General features: G+C 37.6%; 1 protein-coding gene across 1 annotated transcript in view; it reads right to left on the bottom strand.

Moving 5' to 3' along the window:
• LOC307144648 (uncharacterized protein) overlaps positions 1-19,803 on the bottom strand; it is a 38,275-nt gene extending 18,472 nt beyond the window's left edge. Inside the window, exon 1 of the mRNA XM_079847193.1 lies at positions 19,567-19,803. Coding sequence (XP_079703319.1) covers positions 19,567-19,589 — 23 coding nt within the window. The 5' untranslated portion in view covers positions 19,590-19,803. The remainder of the gene's footprint in view (positions 1-19,566) is intronic.
• Positions 19,804-20,923: the final 1,120 nt, after the last annotated feature.

A 20,923-nucleotide genomic window follows, 5' to 3' on the forward strand; every position in this document is an offset into this window, starting at 1 on the left:
GTTCAACAGCATGTGTAGATGGCAATGTAGTCTCATACTGAGCCATGTTATTACTACTACATGATTTTTTTTTAAATAAAACTTCATTCAATAAACCTACTAGAATAATTCTTAAATCATTTCATTATTGCAAGATTAAATGTGCAATGTATTTAGTATGTTATCGTGTGGAGCTATGTAATTTTATGTACTTTTATTCAATAAACTAAGGGCATCTCAATCAGCTCCCTATAGTTCAGGGAACTAATCAGGGAGTAGGCCATTTTAAGAGCTGTCTCAATTGCAAAATCCAGTGAACTGAAACATTCACTCCCTAAAAAGTCCCACAATGCACAGTGAAAACTAAAACACAAGAGCCAACTCAACACACATAATGACACGCAATCGATTTTTTTTAAAGACAAACCGTTATTTAATTATACTTCAGCATAAGCATACATCTTTTGACCTCAGTGTTGAAATTGGTTTTATATACGTCTAATCAGAAAAAAAGGTTTTCCACATATGAGGAAGGAAATAGTCATAATCAGTCAAATTTAATGTTTGGACCACATGTGTTGGGCAACTGAAATTGCTTTGTTGTGTGACTGACTGTGCTGAATGTACACAGAAATGCAATTCAGTAAAATCCTCTTTCTGTCATTCCACGTCAACATCGTGTGTGGCGTAGACAACTCAAATCAAATTCACACTCTGAACCAATTACTAAATCCACCCTGCATTCCAATCAAATCTGTCGTATGATTTTCAAGGGCAGACCACACAGTTGTTTCTCAATGGCTTATGGGTTAAAACCCAGTCTGTCAACTGTCCACATTTTCACAGTACAACAAAATTGATGTACAGAGGCAGCCATGTTCCTAAATGGCTGGGAGATGATAGAATGCCAACTAACGTTAACATGCTACATGCTCCTCAATAGCTGCAGAAATGATGTACACTCAAAGTCCTGCAGTCCAATTACTGTCACAGAAGCTCTTCTCAAGACTAATGTGCCCATAGTGGCCCATATCTCTCCCTCTCCCTCACTTTTCCTTCACACACCTAAAGAGGGGGAAGGCTGGTTTCATTGAGTCATAATGTGACAGACAGACGGCTACGGAAGCCTTTAAAAGCCATTATAGGTGAAGGAACAGGCTAAGAGGACAGCACCCAAGAGCCTAATAACATGGCCTAGGATGAGAGGCTAACTGATTGTCCCATTAACACTGCCTATTAGCCAGCACCCTTTGACATGTCGCCGTTCAAGGAGGCCTTTTGCACGGGATTATGGCACTCCTAAATTGATTGCATTAGCCTCGCCCCAAAGGGACAGGTAGAACCAAAACCGTGCTGAAGGCGGACTGTCATTTATTATTAGCCATCAATTATAACAAGGCCATTGGACCTTCAGAATTCCCGTGTTGATCCCTGTACTGGTCCTTTTCTACAGGCTGAGTGGAGAGGCTATGTGTCAGCCCTTAATTTTAGCCAGTGCCCCATGGGAGCAGACACTGTCACCTCCTCGAATTTCCTGCTAGTTGCTTGGCAGCTATCTCATTCAGAGACGTAACCTCAGTCCTTAGCGGCGGCTAAATGTTATCTCATAACACTAGTGACCTACAGACCCAAAGGAAGGCAATTGAACAATTTATTCTTCCTTATCAGTAACACTTTATTTTACAGTCCTGTTCCCCATGCACTATGTACTTATTACAGGAATTACAATAACTGGGTTAATAACTACTAACCCTGAACCTACACCTAAACCTAACCTTAACCCCTGTAGTCACCTTATTTTCTTAGATAAGTATATTGTACGTGTATGTAACACGTACTGTAAAATAAAGTGCAACCTCCTTATCTATCAATCCAACTATCTGTAAATTACAGATCTTTTTCTGATTCTTTTTCAGCCTTTTGATGATGCATTTTCTCTAAAATGGCTTAAAAAAATGTTAAGGTTTTAAAACTATATACCGGTAGTATTATTTATTGTTACTATTATTATTATTATGTATTTTTGTTTACTTGTTTAAAATGCAACTGTATTTTTAATGCATAATTGTGTTTTTAATAATAATAATAATCATTCAAAAAAAAAAAAATTTTTTTTATAATTTTCAACCTTTTGATGAATTTTCTCTAACAGAGTTTAAAAGGATGTTAAGGTTTTTTGTAATAATAATAATAATAATAATAATAATATATTCATGTGTTTTGCTTATTATTTGCAGTTCGACAGGTTCTGTACAATGAAACATTTAGCTTTAGATCATTGCAAATGTATTGTAACTATATATCTTACTGGACATTTGAAGATGTCCTGAGTCAAAGCAGGAAACAGACAGGGAGAAACAAAGTGAGAAATGATCCTAAAAAGACAGTGATAAGAAACGGAGGAAGTTTAGAAGAGGGAGAGATAAAGAGAAAAGAGGAGAGAGATCAGATGTTGGATCTTACAGTGGGAGCATGCTGAGACAAAGGGAGAGAGAGAGAGTGTGGATCCATACAGCCCAGATCAAATGATGCAGATTTGAGAGAGAGGGAACTCAAGTGGAGATAAAATGACAACACAAGCTTTTTCCATCGACCTTGGGCATGGAAGCCAGGCCATGAGTGCGCAAAAGGAACTAACGTGTCACATAGTATGTGATAAGACATTTTTAGTGTAATATGACTCTACTCGCAAAAACACTCTGTAGGTCAAAAGTAAGCCAGGCTTGGTTAGGAGTCGAGAACTAATAGTGACAGAGTAAAATGACCTAAAAATCAGCAGTATCTGGGCTTCAAATCTCCTTTTGCATAGCACTCATTAACAAGGAATGGCACACACACATTTACACATTTAGCTGCCACTTAGCTGTTCAACTGTTCGTTAACACAAATATCTAATCAGCAAATCACATGGCAGCAACTCAATGCATGTTGACAACAGACATGGTCAAGACGATTTGCTGAATTTCAAACTGAGCATCAGAATGGGGAAGAAAGGTGATTTAAGTGAATTTGAACATGGCCTGGTTGTTGGTGCCAGACAGGCTGGTCTCTGTTCTGGATTTTTGTTTACGCACAACCATCTCTAGGGTTTACAGAGAATGGTCAGAAAAAGAGAAAATATCCAGTGAGGGTCAGTTCTGTGTGTCAGAGGAGAATGGCCAGACTGGTTCGAGCTGATCAAATAACCACTCATTAGAACCGAGGTCTACAGAAGAGCATCTCTGAATGCACAACACATTAAACCTGGAAACAGATGGGCTACAGCAGCGGAAGACACAGTGTGTGCCACTCCTGTCAGCTAAGAACAGGAAACTGAGCAGTTCACACGGACTCACGTTCAATTAGGGTCAGAATTTGGTGTAAACAACATGAATGCATCGATCCTTCCTTCCTTTTATCAACAGTTCAGGCTGCTTCTGGTGTAATGGTGTGGGGGATATTTTCTTGGCTCAATTTGGGCCCCTTACAACCAATTGAGCATCGTTTAAAAACGCCAAAGCCTACCTGAGCATTGTTACTGACCATGTCCATCCCTATGACCTCACTGTACCCATCTTCTGATGGCGTCTTCCAGCAGGATAACGCGTCATGTCACAAAGCTCAAATCACCTCAAATCGGTTTCTTGAACATGACAATGAGTTCACTACAAGCAAATGGCCTCCACAGTCACCAGATCTCAATTCAATATAGCACCTTTGGGATATGGTGGAAAGGGAGATTCGCATAATGGATGAAGCATGATGCTTGTCAATATGGGCCAAAATCTCAGAGGAATGTTTCCAGCACATTGCTGTATTTATGCCACAAAGAAGTAATTGTTGAATATATGATACAAAGAATTACTATATATTAGTGCTGTTGATTAAAAAAATCGTGATTAATCGCACATTTAAAACAATATTTGTAATATTTGTATATTGTAATACATATTTTCACATTAAACCTCCAAATTAAAACAACATAAAGACAGTATTAAATATTTGTTTAGTTGCTTATTTTTACTAGTACTATGAATCAAGGCAAATATGTACTATGAATGTATTTCTTGGATCTTCAATGTTAGTATGTGAATTTTTTAACAAACGAATCTCCATTGTGATTGGAGTTTTTACCTAGTATATTTACTTAATATCCTTTTTACTTAGTTGATTAGCTACAGAAATACTGCTGGTTTAATCACTTGGGCAAATTTAAATTTTTGAAAAAGGTGTGTGATAATTTCAGGGTTTCTCCTAATCTGTAATATTATTATTAAGATTCCCTCCATCCTCTCTTGATGGATATTCCAGCAAACCTTTTCCAGATCTGTCTAGTTAACTGTTGATAATCAGCCTTTGCAGTATGCTACTGCAGGGAAATCTGGGTTTAAACTTTATAATAAGCAGTAACAGTCATACAAATCCAATTGTTGTCATTTACAAGCAAAGGACAGCTTTTTCTCAAGGAACCAATCTGTTCGACGCTTGAAAAGCAGATTTTTGAGCAGATCGAAAAAGTGTTGCTGGCAGGCAACGTTCTCAAGACTCATGCAGTGTGTAATTAGAGATTGTACAGACAGCAGACTAATGAGGAACATCTCAAAATTGCAGCCATGGAATGAGGCATGATACGTTCTGGAGAGCAAGCGGCATGATGCAAATATTCTTATTCTTATTAGACAGTTATAGTGCACAATCACTCTTTGCATTCCTTAAAATAAAATTTGGTCTTTCAAAAGCTACTGTCTGCTGATGGATAAAGGTCACCTCCCTGAAATCTGTTCTATGAGTGAATAGGTGAGTGAGTTTAACTGTTACAGTTTCAGTGAATCTTCTGACCTTTTTAAAACACCCCATCTGCAGCTTTTCCATGCTCACACTCAGAAATCTCAAGATGAATTCAGCAGTTCATTTCCGTTCTCTTTTTTTCTACTAAAAAATGTCTAGCCTATAAATGGCATCCAAAACCAGGGGTTTTGATAACAGCCTTCACCCGCTTAAATTAGAGAGCTGATTGTCAAATGATAGTTTTCTTTAAAAAAGTAAGTACTGCATATATCAAGCTCTCATTTTGCTGAATTAAATGTAATTACTTTGTTACATATATCATCGGCATAATATAAAATGCTGCATTTAAAAATACACATGAAATTGCTTCAATAACAGCAGCACTTGAGCTGCATAACTCCACAAGCTGAAGTAAAACCTGGTGATCATGTGATCCAAAGAACCAAAGAGTTTCATTCAATGGAAGCAAGAACATCTAGCCTAACCATCTGTACAAAGGAGTTTAACATGATTAATGTCACAAATTTGCTTATTTAATTGGTGAGAAATGGCAGAATCTTCATATTTGTTTAAATGTTTTTCAGATTTTCAAAGTGGTCTCAGATTTCAGGCCCCCACTATGTATGTGTTTAGCATACAACAAGATCATTCCAAGCATCATAAAAGAGCTCATTTGTGCTTTTTCCAAGTAAAATTGACTCTAAATGCTCTGAAATCGAGGATGGTTATTAACAACAGCATGCAACAATCGCCATGCCAAAATGCATTACCAGTTTGTAGAGTCCTGTTGTGATAAAAAGTTCTCACCAGGGTTAATTCGCCAAAACAAGATGAGCATGGCCAGCTGTGATCTATACTGCAACTAAGGCTGCTGTATATGGTCTTACAAGCTGCTCCTAAAAAAAAAAGAAAAAAGTGACATTTTAGCAGATGGCATATAAAAACCATGCATATAAATGATGCATCTCTCTCTCTCTCTCTCTCTCTCTATATATATATATATATATATATATATATATATAAACAAAAACAGCCCACACTGATTGAGCATTTGGAAGCAGATTTCAAAATGAAGCCACTGTCATTTTGCTATATTGCTGGTTTGAAGCGGGCCATCTAGATGTATACAGTCACCTCAACAACAACAAAAACGGACAAAACCAGAGAAATATTGCTTTTCTTTTAAACAAATGACTTAAGAATCCCATCTGTTTGCGTATTCCCATAGCTCCTTGTCACAGCAGCGTGTGGCCATTCAGAAAAACATTATTTGCTTATGGAAACTGATTGCGATTCATTGCGAGCTCTACATGAGTGAAGATGGTGTTTACATTGTGAAGAAGCTTCAGGCTTGTGTGATGGAAGTTAAAAACCACAGACCTCTTCAAAGTCTTCGGTGACCCCAAAAATCATTGAGTCACCGACAAATAGTTTACCTCATTAAGAAATCTACCCATAAAGAAATAGGCTAAATATACTTCAAGTTTTAAAATTATGTACACTAAAAGGTCTTGTCTCAACAACAAAAAAATAACGCAACAGTTTCCATGATTTTTTTTAGTTATGTCAACTTTAAACGAAATTGTGTTCAACCAACAAACTATATTGAATTTAAGGAACTTCACATGTAACATAAACACACATTTTTAAGTTGATAACCCAAAAAATTTAATTTGCTTCAACTACTTGATGTCACACGTCTGTGGCTGTAGAACGCGAACGGCGAAGAAGATGATTTGAAATACAGTCTTTAATGAAGTAGCAAACTCAAGGGAATCAAGGGAATCACAAATACGTGCAACACAAACAATCATTTAGACAGAGGGAAACTGGAGCGCTGCTGGTATCCCTTGTATCCTCTGGTGCTCGTGGAAGGGTTAAATGTTCATAAAAAAGAATCCAAGTCCAAGCACTCAGTAGGATGCATAAGTTAAAAAGCCTTTATTATTTTATAGGGCTAAAGCATTAAAACACCAACGCTTATCGGCCCACTGGCCTTCATCAGGGTGTTGAAGAAGATTAACTAATCAGAAACCATAGTAACTAAGGAGAACTTATGACATGACAGAAATGACTAAACAACATAGTTGTGACACTTGAGCCCTGGAGCAAATTAATCTTCTCTATTTCAGTTCAAATCAATCATTGCCCATGCTATATTTTACTTATTTACCATGTATATTTCATGAACAAGTACTCTCATGGGATGAAGAATGCAGTCATTTCAGTGTATTTAATACCGATAAACCAATAAACATTTTTGTCCTATGGCCAAATAACACTCAACAGTGATGACCAATATTAATATCTATACTTACAATAAAAAAGAAAAGAACATTTAAACTAAAAAGTTCTTAATCGGAAAAGCACAGTTCAAAAAAAAAAAGACATTTGTAAAATAAAATGGAATAAAATAATATTTAGTCAGTAAATGAGATGAATTACAGTGCAGTAGTGCTAATAACCCATGTAGTCATTTAAGTACATTTAAGCACTAAAAATATGAAAATACGGTTAAACAGCATTGCAAAAGAAGGCAAGACAAGTGAAGTTTAATTTGTCTGCAGATGCCACATGTACACTTTTTTGTGCTAATGTAAATTAACATAATTTTTAATTGCACATGAAGTGTCCAAATACTTTTATATTTGAGGCATTACAGTGTGTAATTAGTGGAAAAAGACTATAAATGGTATTTGTTTAGAGTAAAGTTGTTGCTGTGATGAGCAATTAAGCTGCAATGAGCAAGTTAAAAATCAAATGATGAATATGTTTCCATGGGACTCATGTTTCATGTTGTCTCCCTGTACTCCTCTTTATCACCTCTCCCTCTGGCTTTCATGAAACATGGAGACAAAGAGATTCACTAAGTAACCTAGTTATAAAAATTAATATGCCCACTACATGTCAAATCTTCCAAGTAGAGCTGCACAATTCTCGATGAATTGAGAATCACATATTTCTGTTTCAAACAGAGATCACGATTCTGAACAGACAACTAAAAACACAGCCTAAAATGTTAAAAGAATCTGAATGAATTATTTTTAAAGAAATCGGTTTGAATGAATGATTCAATCACTCACTCATAAATACTTTTCTTGTTTCATTATTGCATGAATCAGCGTTTTTGGAATACAATCTCTTGAATGAATGAAATCAGGCACATACAAATGTCAGGAAACACGATTCCTGACTTCTTTGGTAAGTTTTAAGGAGCACTTTTATTGAGTCCAACCTTTAGTTTAAACTGATAATCGTTTCGCAGTTTCCTCCATTAAATCCAGTCATGCAACAGCTCTTTTGCCACTCAGTCTGGCTGAGGGGGTGTGTTCCGGCGGGAAAGTGACGTCAGTACATACCCTAACAACGTGGCCTGAGAAAAGGCTTGTTTGAGATGAGCAAAATCTGCGCAGAACCGATTACCAGTGATCACCACGAGATGCATGCCGGTTAGAAAAAGCTAATTTTTCATTCATAAATGCAAATGTATGAAGACGAAACCTTATTTTTCTGTATTTAAAAGAGACTTTATTTGTAATTTCTTTCCATCATTGGAATGTATGAAAATTAAAAAGGCTCAGAAATTGGCTGGAATAATAAGAGACCTTGATCTCTTAGAAGAGGAATGAAGAGACCCCTTCTTAGTGGGTTTTTTTTTCTATCTCCAAATATATGTCATTTTCTTTTATCATTATCTATTTATTTAACTGATATGTGCCTTGCTTAATACTCATTTATCTGTATTTACCAATGCCATTGTAGATATATATTCTGTTTTTGTTCCGTTCTTGGTGTTCAATAAAAAAGAGGAAGAAAAAAAAAACAACTTCCCTAGGCACTTCCCCTCGGGGGAATCCCTGCCGCCATTTTGAAGTGCGTTCCACTTCGTGAAGTGGACGAGAGAAGTTTATATGGACAGACCCTCGCTCCCTCGATTTTGACCGATTTGATCTTCATACAGGTATGTAGCTTCAGGCAGCTCCATATACCACAATGCAACACGATTGTGACGTCAATGTATATTGCGTTTAATTTAGGCCTACCCCACCACAAACAACTCAACGCTATCTCACAAGCAATTCGTACGAATTCGTACGAGTGATAAAAAGGTGGCTAATTCGTACGAATTCATACGACCTCACTCGTACGAATTTGTACGATTTGTCTAAACCCATGTGATGAGTAGGTTTAGGGGCGAGGTCAGGGGTAGGTCATTCATATGAATTCATACGAATTGTGCAATTCGTAAAATATGTACGATTTAGCAAAAATCGTACTAATTCGTACGAGTGAGGTCTTATGAATTCGTACGAATTAGCCACCTCGTAGAATTCGTACGAATTGCCATGAGATCAGGCTGAACAACTCTATGATATATTTTTTTATTTTTTTATTTAAACAACTCAAACACACCTATATACATATAGAATGCTGCCTTAAACAATTCGTAAGAAAAAAGAAAGAAAAAAAATCAACCCCATAGTGAATTCTAAGTGATCAAGGGCTTAGGACGTTCCAATTCAGCCTATTGCAAAGGTTCTGCCAGTAGTGGGCACTAGTGCAACATAAGCATTGACGTATATCAGAGTGAACAAAAGGGAGGGAAGTTAGCAAGTGATGGGGATGACAATTTTGGACTGGGGCTGCGTTCCAGTCCACTTTTAGACACACACTTGCGAATTTCCCTAAGCACTTCCCCTCGGAGTAATCCCTGTCACCATTTTGAAGTGCGTTCCACTTCGTAAAGTGGACGAGGGAAGTTTATATGGACAGACCCTCGTTCCCTCGATTTTGACAGAGGGAGCAAGTCTACTTCATATGTACACTTCAGGCACCCATATGTCCCACAATGCAGTACGATTGTGATGTCACCACAGATCTCGTCTAATCACCACCACAACAAACAACTCTATGATATATTAATTATATATTTTTTAAAACAACCCAAACACACCTATATACATTTGGATGCTGCATTAAACAAATTCTTAAAGAAAAATAAAATAATAATACATTAACTCCATAGCTGATTCCAAGTGATCAAGGGCTTAGGACGTTCCAATTCAGCCCATTGCAGTTTCCGCCAGTAGTGGGCACTCGTGACGTACATCCGAGTGAACGAGACGGAGGGAAGTTAGCAAGTGAAGGGCATGACAATTTTGGACCGGAGCACAGCCCCAAACGCAGCCCTAGTACTCTCGCATAGGCCTACATTTCAGGCGAGACGCATCTCAAACAAGCCTTCTGTCACATAAACCAGGTGAAATCCACAGACATGAATTTCCATTTCATGTGATTTTTTGCCAATCACACTTGCTAAATCTGATCGGATTTCAGTCAGATATGCACAAAAGTAGGATTTGGACTTACAGTCTGAACATAGCCTTTGATCGTGTCCGGCGTAGACATTAGTGTTTATTTTCAAATTATAAATCCCAGTTCTTCTGTGAGCTAGCCTATTATGAATATTTTCAACACAGAAATAATTACACTGTCATACATGACAACTGCTCTCTCTGGGTCAGCGGCAGCATTGACGCAGATTTGAATGTTCGGTGTGATTTTGTCAAAGTATTAATAGACCGGTGAATAGTTGTTATTCAGGAAAGAGATCACGTGGATGTTTGAATCGAGGTCGCGATCTTTTAACGATTAATCGTGCAGCTCTACTTCCAAGCTATCAGTCCCTTCATATGAGTGGCTAATATCATATTTGAGCCCTTCTTGATTTTTACGAATGAATTGCATATCCAGAGACTAAAAAGCATAAACAAAAATAGACCCAAACACACTCTGACTGGAAATCTTTCTGTAAACTGCGATTAATTGTGGTTAGTCGGTAACTTGGTTTTGGGTGAAGCGGTTTGTGTTCAGAGCTCAGGGAACATAATTAGTCCGGCAAGATCTAGAGATAGATTACATTTGTGTAAGAGAGAGAGAGAGAGAGAGAGAGAGAGCTGACCAAATGTGCAGAACATCCCGTTTGATAGCAGTGCTTTCTCTGTTCCTGTATTGCTACAAAAGACAGATAAACATTTTTGACAGCAGAGATTCGTGTTGTATCATAGAATAATCATGTAGCCTACTTGGATGCCTGTTTGCCTGCTGTCAGGGACTTTGATACTTTGAGATGTTTAAAAAAAAATTATAAGCACTGCATTGCATCAGATCAGGGTTGCAACAAAACACTGCAGAAGAGAACTCAGAGAAGATAAAGAAGCAGAATAAGTTTCAATGCCAATTAAAGTCATGGCATTTTAACATTTAAAGCAAATGACAATAAATAAAATGTCAATTCTTACTGGATATTTATTATCTTAAATACAATTTTTAAAAGTACATTAAAAAAAGTGAGAATGAAATTAATGCTAATTCTGACTCCAATGTTATTATTATAATTTTGACCCAATATTCTTGGCACTGTTGTGATGTTCAGAGTTCTCATTTTCATAAAAATAGCATTTAAATGCACGTGCATGCTCAGTGCAAACTGATTTGTGAACTCTTGAGTTTATTTGATCACAGCATATTCTGTTTAGGTGGGAGGTTACCCCTGCCGTTACAGAGTAAAGCAGAGTTCAACCTCTCTACATTTTGGCAAAATCTAACCTTTTAAAGAAGTCTTATGCTTTGTCGATCTCCAGCTGAGCATGTACCTGCGGTACAGAGAGAAGCTCTGTAAAGGTAAACCAGCAAGATATCTCACACAACCCATCAATGAGCTTTCCTACCCATACAATACTTTCCATTTAGCAAACCTCCTTCAAGGCATCCTAAGGCGTAGAATCCATTTACTCGCTTACACTGTGCAACACCTGATCAGAAGTCAGAGTCAGTCCAGAGTCCTACAGAATTCACACACTCAGAAAGAACAATGAGTGGGCCTGAAAACTGGTGTGCTGCATCGAAAAAAGAAAGGGGAAAAAAGCCTACTTCTTAATCTTGGTGCTTTTTTATGTGTTGACAGCTTGAAGTTGGCATCAGAGCTGGAGTCAGTCTCTTTGATGCATGAATATACAAATTGAGAATCTGTTTAAGTGTTTCTCATGAAAACATTATTGAATCTTTTGTTCTGCTCTCGGAGGGATGATAGTCATTTTGCTGCTTTGAAATACTGGAAGTAGGTCATATGTTGGGATGAATCATGGCCATTTTATGGCCACATAAATGCACTCTGCAAAACAAAGCAAAAATCAGAAGTAATGTGCTCCTGTGTCTCATCCATGATTGCTCACTTAGGCCTATTTGTGGATTCCAGGGCTATCAAACTTCCGTTTGGGAGAAATAACGTTAACGTACTATATGTGGCTTAAACCAAAAATATAACACATTATATTTTTATTTACACTATGATATTATTGTTATGTTCAGTTTGTCTTATGCCGAGTTCACACTGCACGATTTTCAAAGTAGTCGGTTCACTGTTCTTTTCACACTGCACGACTATCTGGGGTAACATTCAGTTGCTGCTGTGTGGACACTGCACGATGCATCGGCGACAGGGGGTTTCACACTCCATGGCTTTACAAAAGAAAGAATCAACGACAACTTCTGTCCCAAGCGGGAAGGAAGTCGACCGGAAGTTGAAGCCGGCCGCGTGCCACCATCTTGTAGCAGAACTTCACCTGCTGTTAGCATTCCATTGACTCCCATTCATTTTGCCGTCACTTTGACAGCGAATAACTTTACATCTGAGGCGTTTAAAGACTCCATTTGTCCATTATTTATTTCTAAAGAAACACGACAATGTATAAAATGCTCCATTACCTTGTAGCTTATGTTATGGCCCCGTAGAAGCAGTTTTTGTAAAAGTAGGCTAATGATTGCGTCATAACCACGCGACTCTCTGTCGCACAGTAGAGAGATTACCGTATGGACGGGAGAAGAAGCTCGCGGGCAATCGGGGGGACGTGGAGGCAAAATTACAAAATAATTAATCAGAATACTTAGCAAAAGTTTCTCCTGCTCCAAGCTCATGGACAGCTCCTACTCACACACTCCGTCTCTGCAAGTTTCGGAAGGGAATGATTCAGATTTCTCTCGGCACAGCCACTAGAAGACAGACGGGTTGCTCACGTCACATCTACGTAGTCAAGCTCTGTTTGAGTCGGTTTGAGTCTGCGCGTCAGGAGCGGAAGTCCTAAAAAAATCGCTAAAAATGGGCTTCACTTGTCTCAGTTGAGTTCCAATGAGATGGCTCTGTCCACTTCTTATACTGTCTATGCTTCTGTCTGGTCCGCAAACTACGTTTCACAAACAAACACACGCGAGAAGTGATAAGGAAATAACGCAAGATCACGCGTGCGTGAGACCAGAGTCCTCGCGCTGGACTGAAATTGTTATTAAAAATGATAGCCTGCAATAATAATAATAATAATAATAATAATTCGTTACATTTATATAGCGCTTTTTCTGAGACCTCAAAGCGCTTAAATAATAAGATTGCGATTCAAATGTCTGTGCGCTGATTTGCAGCGAAAAGGAGAAGAAGAAAAAAACAGAATATGCAAGAGGAAATGGTTGGGGAGATGCGGAGAGCAAGGTTTGTGTGTTCTGCAAAGAGAGTTGGGGGTAAATAAATAATTTTGCAATGTTGCTACTGGTCTAGCAAATGTTTGTGCTTGTTTCTGTTTGATATAATTATAAATAGCCTATATCTATTAAAATACTGATATTCTGGTCTATAATTCTTCCCCGAACTTCCCGCCGCCCTGTTTCTTGCTCTCTCATTAGCTGTAGGTCATCGCCCATGTAGTTTTCAGTGAGAACACTCTAGGCTTGTTTTAGATGCGCTTCCCCTGAAATGTATGCGAGAGTAGGCGGCCGCGGCTGCACTGAGGGGAAGCGTGGAAAAAGTGCAGACAAGATGGACAGTTCTCTCTTCTCGCAGTGAATCTGACACCTGCAAGATCAAAGGCGGATATCGCGGGATTCACGCTCGTGCACGGTGTTGCTAATAAACTGTAGGTTGCTTTTATATGAAAATAAATATAATGAACAAGTCACCCAAAGTACTTATTATTTAGTTACATACCAAAGACGTGTTTATCAATAATTTTTACTATAATTACAGACATGTTTTATACCATTTTTTTATAAATATGACAACAATCAAATAACCCATATAGAGATCACACTGTCAGAGAGTTTGGGAATTTTCACACATAATTTATACACATAAAAACATGAGATCAGAGTTTTAAAATCAAACATTTTAAAAGAGAACAATGCGGTTGTTTAAAGGGATGGTTCGGAGTAATTTCAACCTAGGGTCCTTTGCACCATGACCTCGAGCCAAACACCCCCCCAGAAGCTTTTTTTCCCTTGGTCAAACATTATTAAAGTTATCTTATTTCGAGATATCAGCTGAATGGCTTAGTGCAGGCGCTAATGGATCCAAGGTTATATCTCGTAAATTACCTCACTAATAATGCCCGGAATGGTACCAAACTTCTACAGTAGTACAAATAGGTTCTGCTCTCATAAAACGAGGCATTGGAAAGTTTGTAAGTAGGCTACATCAGGAGTTTATTTAAAGGGACACTATGCAAGTCTGAGTGTTTTTTCTCTACGAGCTCCCCCTAGTGTCTGGTAGTATAATGCTTTCAAACACTCTGTCGTAAAAACGAACTGTTGTCCCTCCCCCCTCGCCACGAGCAACCCAGCTGATCAGCTGTCAACCTAGCTGAGCAGAGGAACCGGCTATTTCAAAACCAGTTATGTCTACCGAGGCAAGTAAAGCAATACTTTCTTTTCAACTGATGGCGATTTTTTTATTTATTGTGTTGTCATGCATACTAGTATTTTTACCGGGAACGAACGATATGAACGAGGCGAACTACTGCTTTCGTGTTTGTTTGTTTGTTTTTTTGGGAGAATGGGCATGAGCATAAAAAAAATATATATATCGGAGGCTAATATTTGTCTAAAGTTATATTAGCAAGGTCTATAAGTTCATCTGGTAGAATGATGGTTTACCTTTGCTTGTCTAACATCAGAACGTTTTTTCTAGCTCGATCATGATATGTGCAACATTTTGCGCGTCTGATATTGCCTACTATCAGACGCGTTGACTTAGTGACATAAAATAAAAGTGTAAGTTACACAAATAAAACCGACAGAGGAACGGCCAAACAACTACAGAAATCAAACGTGTTTGCTATGACAATGCTAACATCAAAGTTATAGTATCTAGCGTACTAGTAAGCCCCTAACAGACAGCGATCATAATAAAAACCTTTACAGACAATAGCAAACATCCTGAGGTCACAATTACTTGAAATTTAAATATTAAACACAGTTTATTCCAAAGATACTTAACTTACAAGTGCAACAGCAGGATCAGCATCCGTTTTGCAGGCTTCTGTTTCTCTCAGTTTTCACCATTCTGAAAAAGCCGGTCCGATATATTTACTCGAGTCTGACTTCTTGCTCGGTCAGTCTCCCGTTTCCTCTTTCGTTGGTCCTCCGACAAAGATTTCCTAGCTTTCTGCTTCTTTTTTACAGGCTCAGCCTCAGCCATAACTCAATCTATCGTTGCCCTTTGCTTATAGCTAGCCCGCCGGTGCTTGAATGGGGGCGTGTACGTGTGCAGTGCCGTCAAGCAATTCGTTACATCGCGAGACCTGATATCACGCGATACTTCCTGACGCCGACCCGCGTCCCAAAGTTGCAAGTGAGTTTTTTCCGCTCTCGGGCACCAGGGGGGTGCGAAACCACCACCATTCAACCCGAAATAAGTAATATAACCATTCCACTGACTCCGAAGCTGTTCAGTTAAGGTTAAAAAGTTACCTAGAGCACCTTTAAATAACACTTGCCTGATGGCTTATGCTACCGCTAACCCGCTAATGCACTAATATTTTTTTGGTAGTACCTAGTACTAGTTGGTAGTTTTTCCAAAGTGTTGACAACTTATTGTTAACTAATCATTTAGATTAGTTCAGTGTGAAAAATCGGTCAGTGTAAACTCGGCATTAGTTATCATGGTCTTTTAGTTAGTTTTCATTCATCTTATGTGTTCCTTTGTTTCATTTTTTCCGCCACTCCTTGGTTGTCATGGTTTCGGTCATGAGTTCCTTGGTTTCAGCTATGTTCAATTAATCATTATGTTTGAGTTCCTATTTAAGTTGTACCCTCACATTCATTCTCTGTCTGGTCACGTTTGAGTTTGGGGTGTTTTTCCTCTGCCCTACTTTGTATTGTCTTGTGGATTATTATTAAATATTACGTGTGATCTTCATCATCTGCCTCGAGTCTGTTCCTGCACACCTATTGCTGACAATTATATTGTATGCACACAAAAAGTAACACAGATTTTAATGCTGCTGTAGCCTACCCATTATCTTGTTTTCACAAAACATTATTTATGGCTATTACAGTAATAATCAATGTTCTAGAGTCAAAATTTAAGTTCGTTCAAAAGAATGAAACAAAATTATACCTTTATTAAATCAACAAATATTTAAAGCACAAATAAGCTTGATACAAAATATAAAATACTTTACAACTTTTCCAATGCTTGTTATACAAAGCTTCTTCATTACAGAAATAGAAAACTCTATTAATCTCACATATAGTCATGGCAAAAGAATGAAACGTCTGCTTTAGACATACATTCCGATGTTCAAGCAAATATTATAGCTAAAAGTTGCTATACACATGTCCAACTGCTTCTAGTGATGGCCATCAGTATTTGCTGTTTTGGATGCTAGGATACCAACAGTCTTCCTAACTAGCTTAAGCAAGAGCTCTACCAGCTCCACCAAAAAAAGAAAAAGGAGTTCATGCTGGTCAATACTTGGATTTTTCACCATCAGGTTAATTAATCGGGATTGTAATCCGACTGCATTTTATCAGGAAGAAACGACCTCACCCTGACGTTACAGCAACAATCAATGAAATGAGGAAGATATGTCAACATGGATCCAAGTACAGGCTTGCTCATCTGCTCCGCAGGGTTACAAACCACTCATGCACAGACACACACATGGGCTTACTAAGCAGAGAAACCCTTCAAGCATCCTTAAAGTCTCCATGAAATATTTTTTAGTATATTTAAAAATATTTTACCCTTACTGTTATCTATTAGCTAGTGTGCACCAAAACAATGACAAAATTCGCATTTAGAAGATATAGGCCTAAGCATTCAAAACGTACAGTTTCTCACTTCCGCCAATAGGGATCAATGATTTTGATGACATCACTTCAGCTTCTCATCAGATTTTCTGTCCAATCAAATACTCTCTAGAGTCTAAAGCGTCCTGCCCCCTACGTTATAAATAGACACTGAAGGTGCAGCTAAAATCAGTCACTTGTTCACACATTTACTATTTTCCACATGGTGAATGGCACATCTTCACTATATAGGGGATAGGGAACGATGCAGAGAGTGTAAATATGTTTTCCATTGGGGCAAATGAAGTCCGGTTTCACGTTAGTGTCACACGAACCGCCGCAGTGCGTATACAGTCTGCTCCGGTCCAGAGACACGATAGCACAGAGTGGATTATATGCGCGAGTCGGCGCATACCAGAAAACATATCGGACCCATTTGTATTCTGCACAGAATGCTATATTTTAAAGCCATATGGAGGAGATTAGGAGGAGAAACTGTTAGAGAACAGGAGGAAACCGCAGCTTTAACGAGCTCAACGGCTCTGGCCTATCTGTGATATAGACTAAATGCTATTGGCTATTTTAAAAAAGGGGAGGAGTTGATCGATATGTCCCGTCCTGTCTTCCTGTTTCAGTGGAAATTACATCAACACATTGAATAATGCCGCGTGTACTTCAGGCACTGCAGTGGGCCATTAATGATCCTATAGTGTGATTATTTTTTACATTACTGAGGTGTGATGTGTCACGCTTGGACTCAGTGAGGACGATGAGGCAACGGGTAACAAAATAACAAGAAGCTTTATTCCAATAACGATAGTATATCCAAGAAGAAACAGCATGTGAGGCACATATAGTGTGCACTGTCCACAAACAATCACCAACAATAACAAGGACATGAAGGGAACTTAAATACACAGATGATAACGAGACAACAGCTGAAGACCATGATGATGATGACTGGCAGGTGCGGGTAATGGTAGAGGAGGTGCAGGTGTGGGCCAAGGAGGGTGTAAACCTTTTTTGTGTAAATAAAAGTAATAAGAGGTCAAAAAGCTTATTGTTTGCAGCAAATGTCAGCTTCAACTTTCATGCACTCAGATTATTCAATATATCACCCACTCGTGGAACGGACAAAATATGTTCAATAGGGCCTACATCCACTACTTTACCAACAATTATTTCAAAATTTTCAATCAATTGGTAAAACCAGTAGGCCTAAACAAAACCATTCTGAATCTTTTTGCTCACTTCCGACTCACTTCTATTGTGTTATTTTAGCAAAATCATCTGCGGACATCTATTTCACACATAGATGTTCATACATATGTCTAACTACTATAGGCCTATTTCACAAAATGGCGACCGAGACCGGAAGTAGGGTAGCGATACTTCCGGTCGCGCCGCCGCCCGCTACGATCGCCATTCATTCTCAAAATGGACTGTGAATAGCTCGTTTTCTGTCATTAATATATCTAACAAAAGTAAGAATAGCAGATGTTGTCCGTTTTGTTGATAGTTTTCAGGGAGCTGTGACAAGATCGAAATTGGACAAAGGTTACAAATTATTCTTGATGTTTGCTTACATAAAAAAAAGTTCCATTCATTTAAATGGCATGGCACTTGATGACTACACTATAGCTAAACAAAATAAATACATAAATTGAAATGATGTCTGATTGTAGGCTATGTTTGAAATCTAGTGGCTTTTGTTAAAATTTCATGTTATTAAGTGTTAGTTTGTCCCGGAGATTGCAGCAATCTTCCACTAGTGACTAGTGACTAGATTATGGCTCATTTTTCATGTTACCACCATGAATGAAACTAAGAATTGTACATCTTTACAGTGAATTTGACCTAACGTTGCTAGTTGCTTAATAATGAAATTAAGGCAAATAATAAAAAAAAATGGTTAGACTAAAACATGAATGAAGTGAGTGATATTACATGTTTTAAAAAATCATGATGTTACAAAATCACATTTTACTGTCGGGTCCCCTTATATTTCCCTATGGATGATCAATATATTGAATGGTTTAACAGTATATTTGAAAATATACAGAACAATATATTATGCTAATATTACAATATATTGAATAATACAAAGAATTTTCATATATTTAAAAATGTGAGACATATATTTACTAATATATCATAATGTATGTAATTTTATATTCAGTAATACACTTGTATAATATATACAGGGATTAAAGTTCTCAGTCGCTATACTAGAGTATACGACGGATTTCCGTCAATATCAGATCTAGTATAGTATATATCTAAGTAAACAGAATTCAGAAAAAAAACAATGCATGCCTTTAAATTGTTTTACATATTTAAAGCAAATAATATTGTACGCCAATATGTCTGGGAATAGGCCTACGTTATGACGCAATCAACTCATGAAGCGACTCTTCATGACTCTGAATCGTTCTTTTGAACTGGTTTTTGAAACTAACTCAGTAGGACTTCCCATCACATCAGTTAAAACAGCAGAGTAATTTAACATTCCCTTGCAATGAAGTAAAAGTTGCCGTTTAGAGCTAGATACAGTAGAAACATCTTTGGTAACCATGGAAACAATGCATGAGGCAAATTCAATGGTGGAGCCAATGGCAAAAATTGGATGAGGGTTCACCTAATGTGTGTGTGGAGCAGTTACTACTAAGCCCTTTTGATTACTTTAGTTAAATTCCAACATACCTCAAGGCCCTTTTGAGACCCATTTTTATCTGCAGAATGCAATCTCGAAATCTGTTGCAGAAATCACGGCAGACAACACAAGCCCTGCTCTTTCATGCCTGGCTGATTTCATTCGTGACTCAGGTGAGAGTAGAACTGGACTTGAAGCTACTTGGAGCCCGAGGACAAAACCGTCACCAGATGGTCATCGCATGTCTGCCTTGCTGTTCTCGGTAGGTTTCCTTTCACGTCTCATCAATTCAGCATACGATTCCGGGAAGACCGAATTCAACGGTGCACTGCTGCCGCCTATTGACAAAAGCGGCGCTTACAGTAGGGGAGACCGGAGAGTATTGTAACATTTTTGGCTTTATCTCAGTGTCTCTGGAGATATGTATCGACTTCAAGTTAAAGTTGCTTAGAAATCAACAACTTTCTTCCTACATTGTGCAAATATCTGTCAAACACAAGGAGTGTTACAACCTACCTTACTACTGCAACTGCAAAGGGGTGGATTGTAACACCAACAGAAAATGTGAATTTAAAATGTGCTTTAATTTAATCCTAAAAACCAAACACTTATTAAAATAAATATAAATAACAGTACTAGCTACTAATTAGGCTACTGCTTCTACTACTAAAAAATATATTTTAATGATTTGTCATCACAACATTTTTTTTTTTTTTTTTTTTTTTTTTTGTCAAATCAACTTTGTTGATAATATTTTGAGTTTTTAAAATGTTTAAAATGTTAAGGCAATGGTTAATTAATTTTTTTAAGTAAAGTAGTGCCACTACTACTAATAATAATATTAATAATAATGACAACTATAACGATACATTTACATCAGTAATAATTATAATACTATTTTATACAAATTAATAAATATTATACACTACTTATATTTTTTACACTACGAATATATTTAAAAGGTTCTGATATTTAATTCTAAAACGTAATGTACTTATTAAAACAAAATAAAAATGAATAAATAATAATAACCATGTCACATCAGGAAGGGGCAGTCATGAACGATAGTGACCCTGTAGTTCACTTTTAATTAATGAAACTGATGGTCTTACATCCGAAGCACAGCACTGTCCTGGAGTTGTCATGGAGAGGATCTCAAAATAACTAACTAAAATAGCTTTTTGATGCTTCTTTTGTGTTACAAAAATGAGTGCAGAAGAAACCTTTAGGTCAAAACCACTGTTAGTATTATATTTTTTTTTTTATGTTTCGGAAGGTTTAAAACACTTTTGTGTTCTAACATAATCCTCAAAATACGTGATTAGAAAGAACTGAATGTATTCAAAGCCCACAGTGATGTATCTGACTGCAAGGTTGTATCATGATGTGTAACAAAAGAAAAGATTA

This window comes from Squalius cephalus (genome assembly GCF_949319135.1).
Source record: "Squalius cephalus genome assembly, chromosome: 17".
NCBI classification, from domain to species: domain Eukaryota; kingdom Metazoa; phylum Chordata; class Actinopteri; order Cypriniformes; family Leuciscidae; genus Squalius; species Squalius cephalus.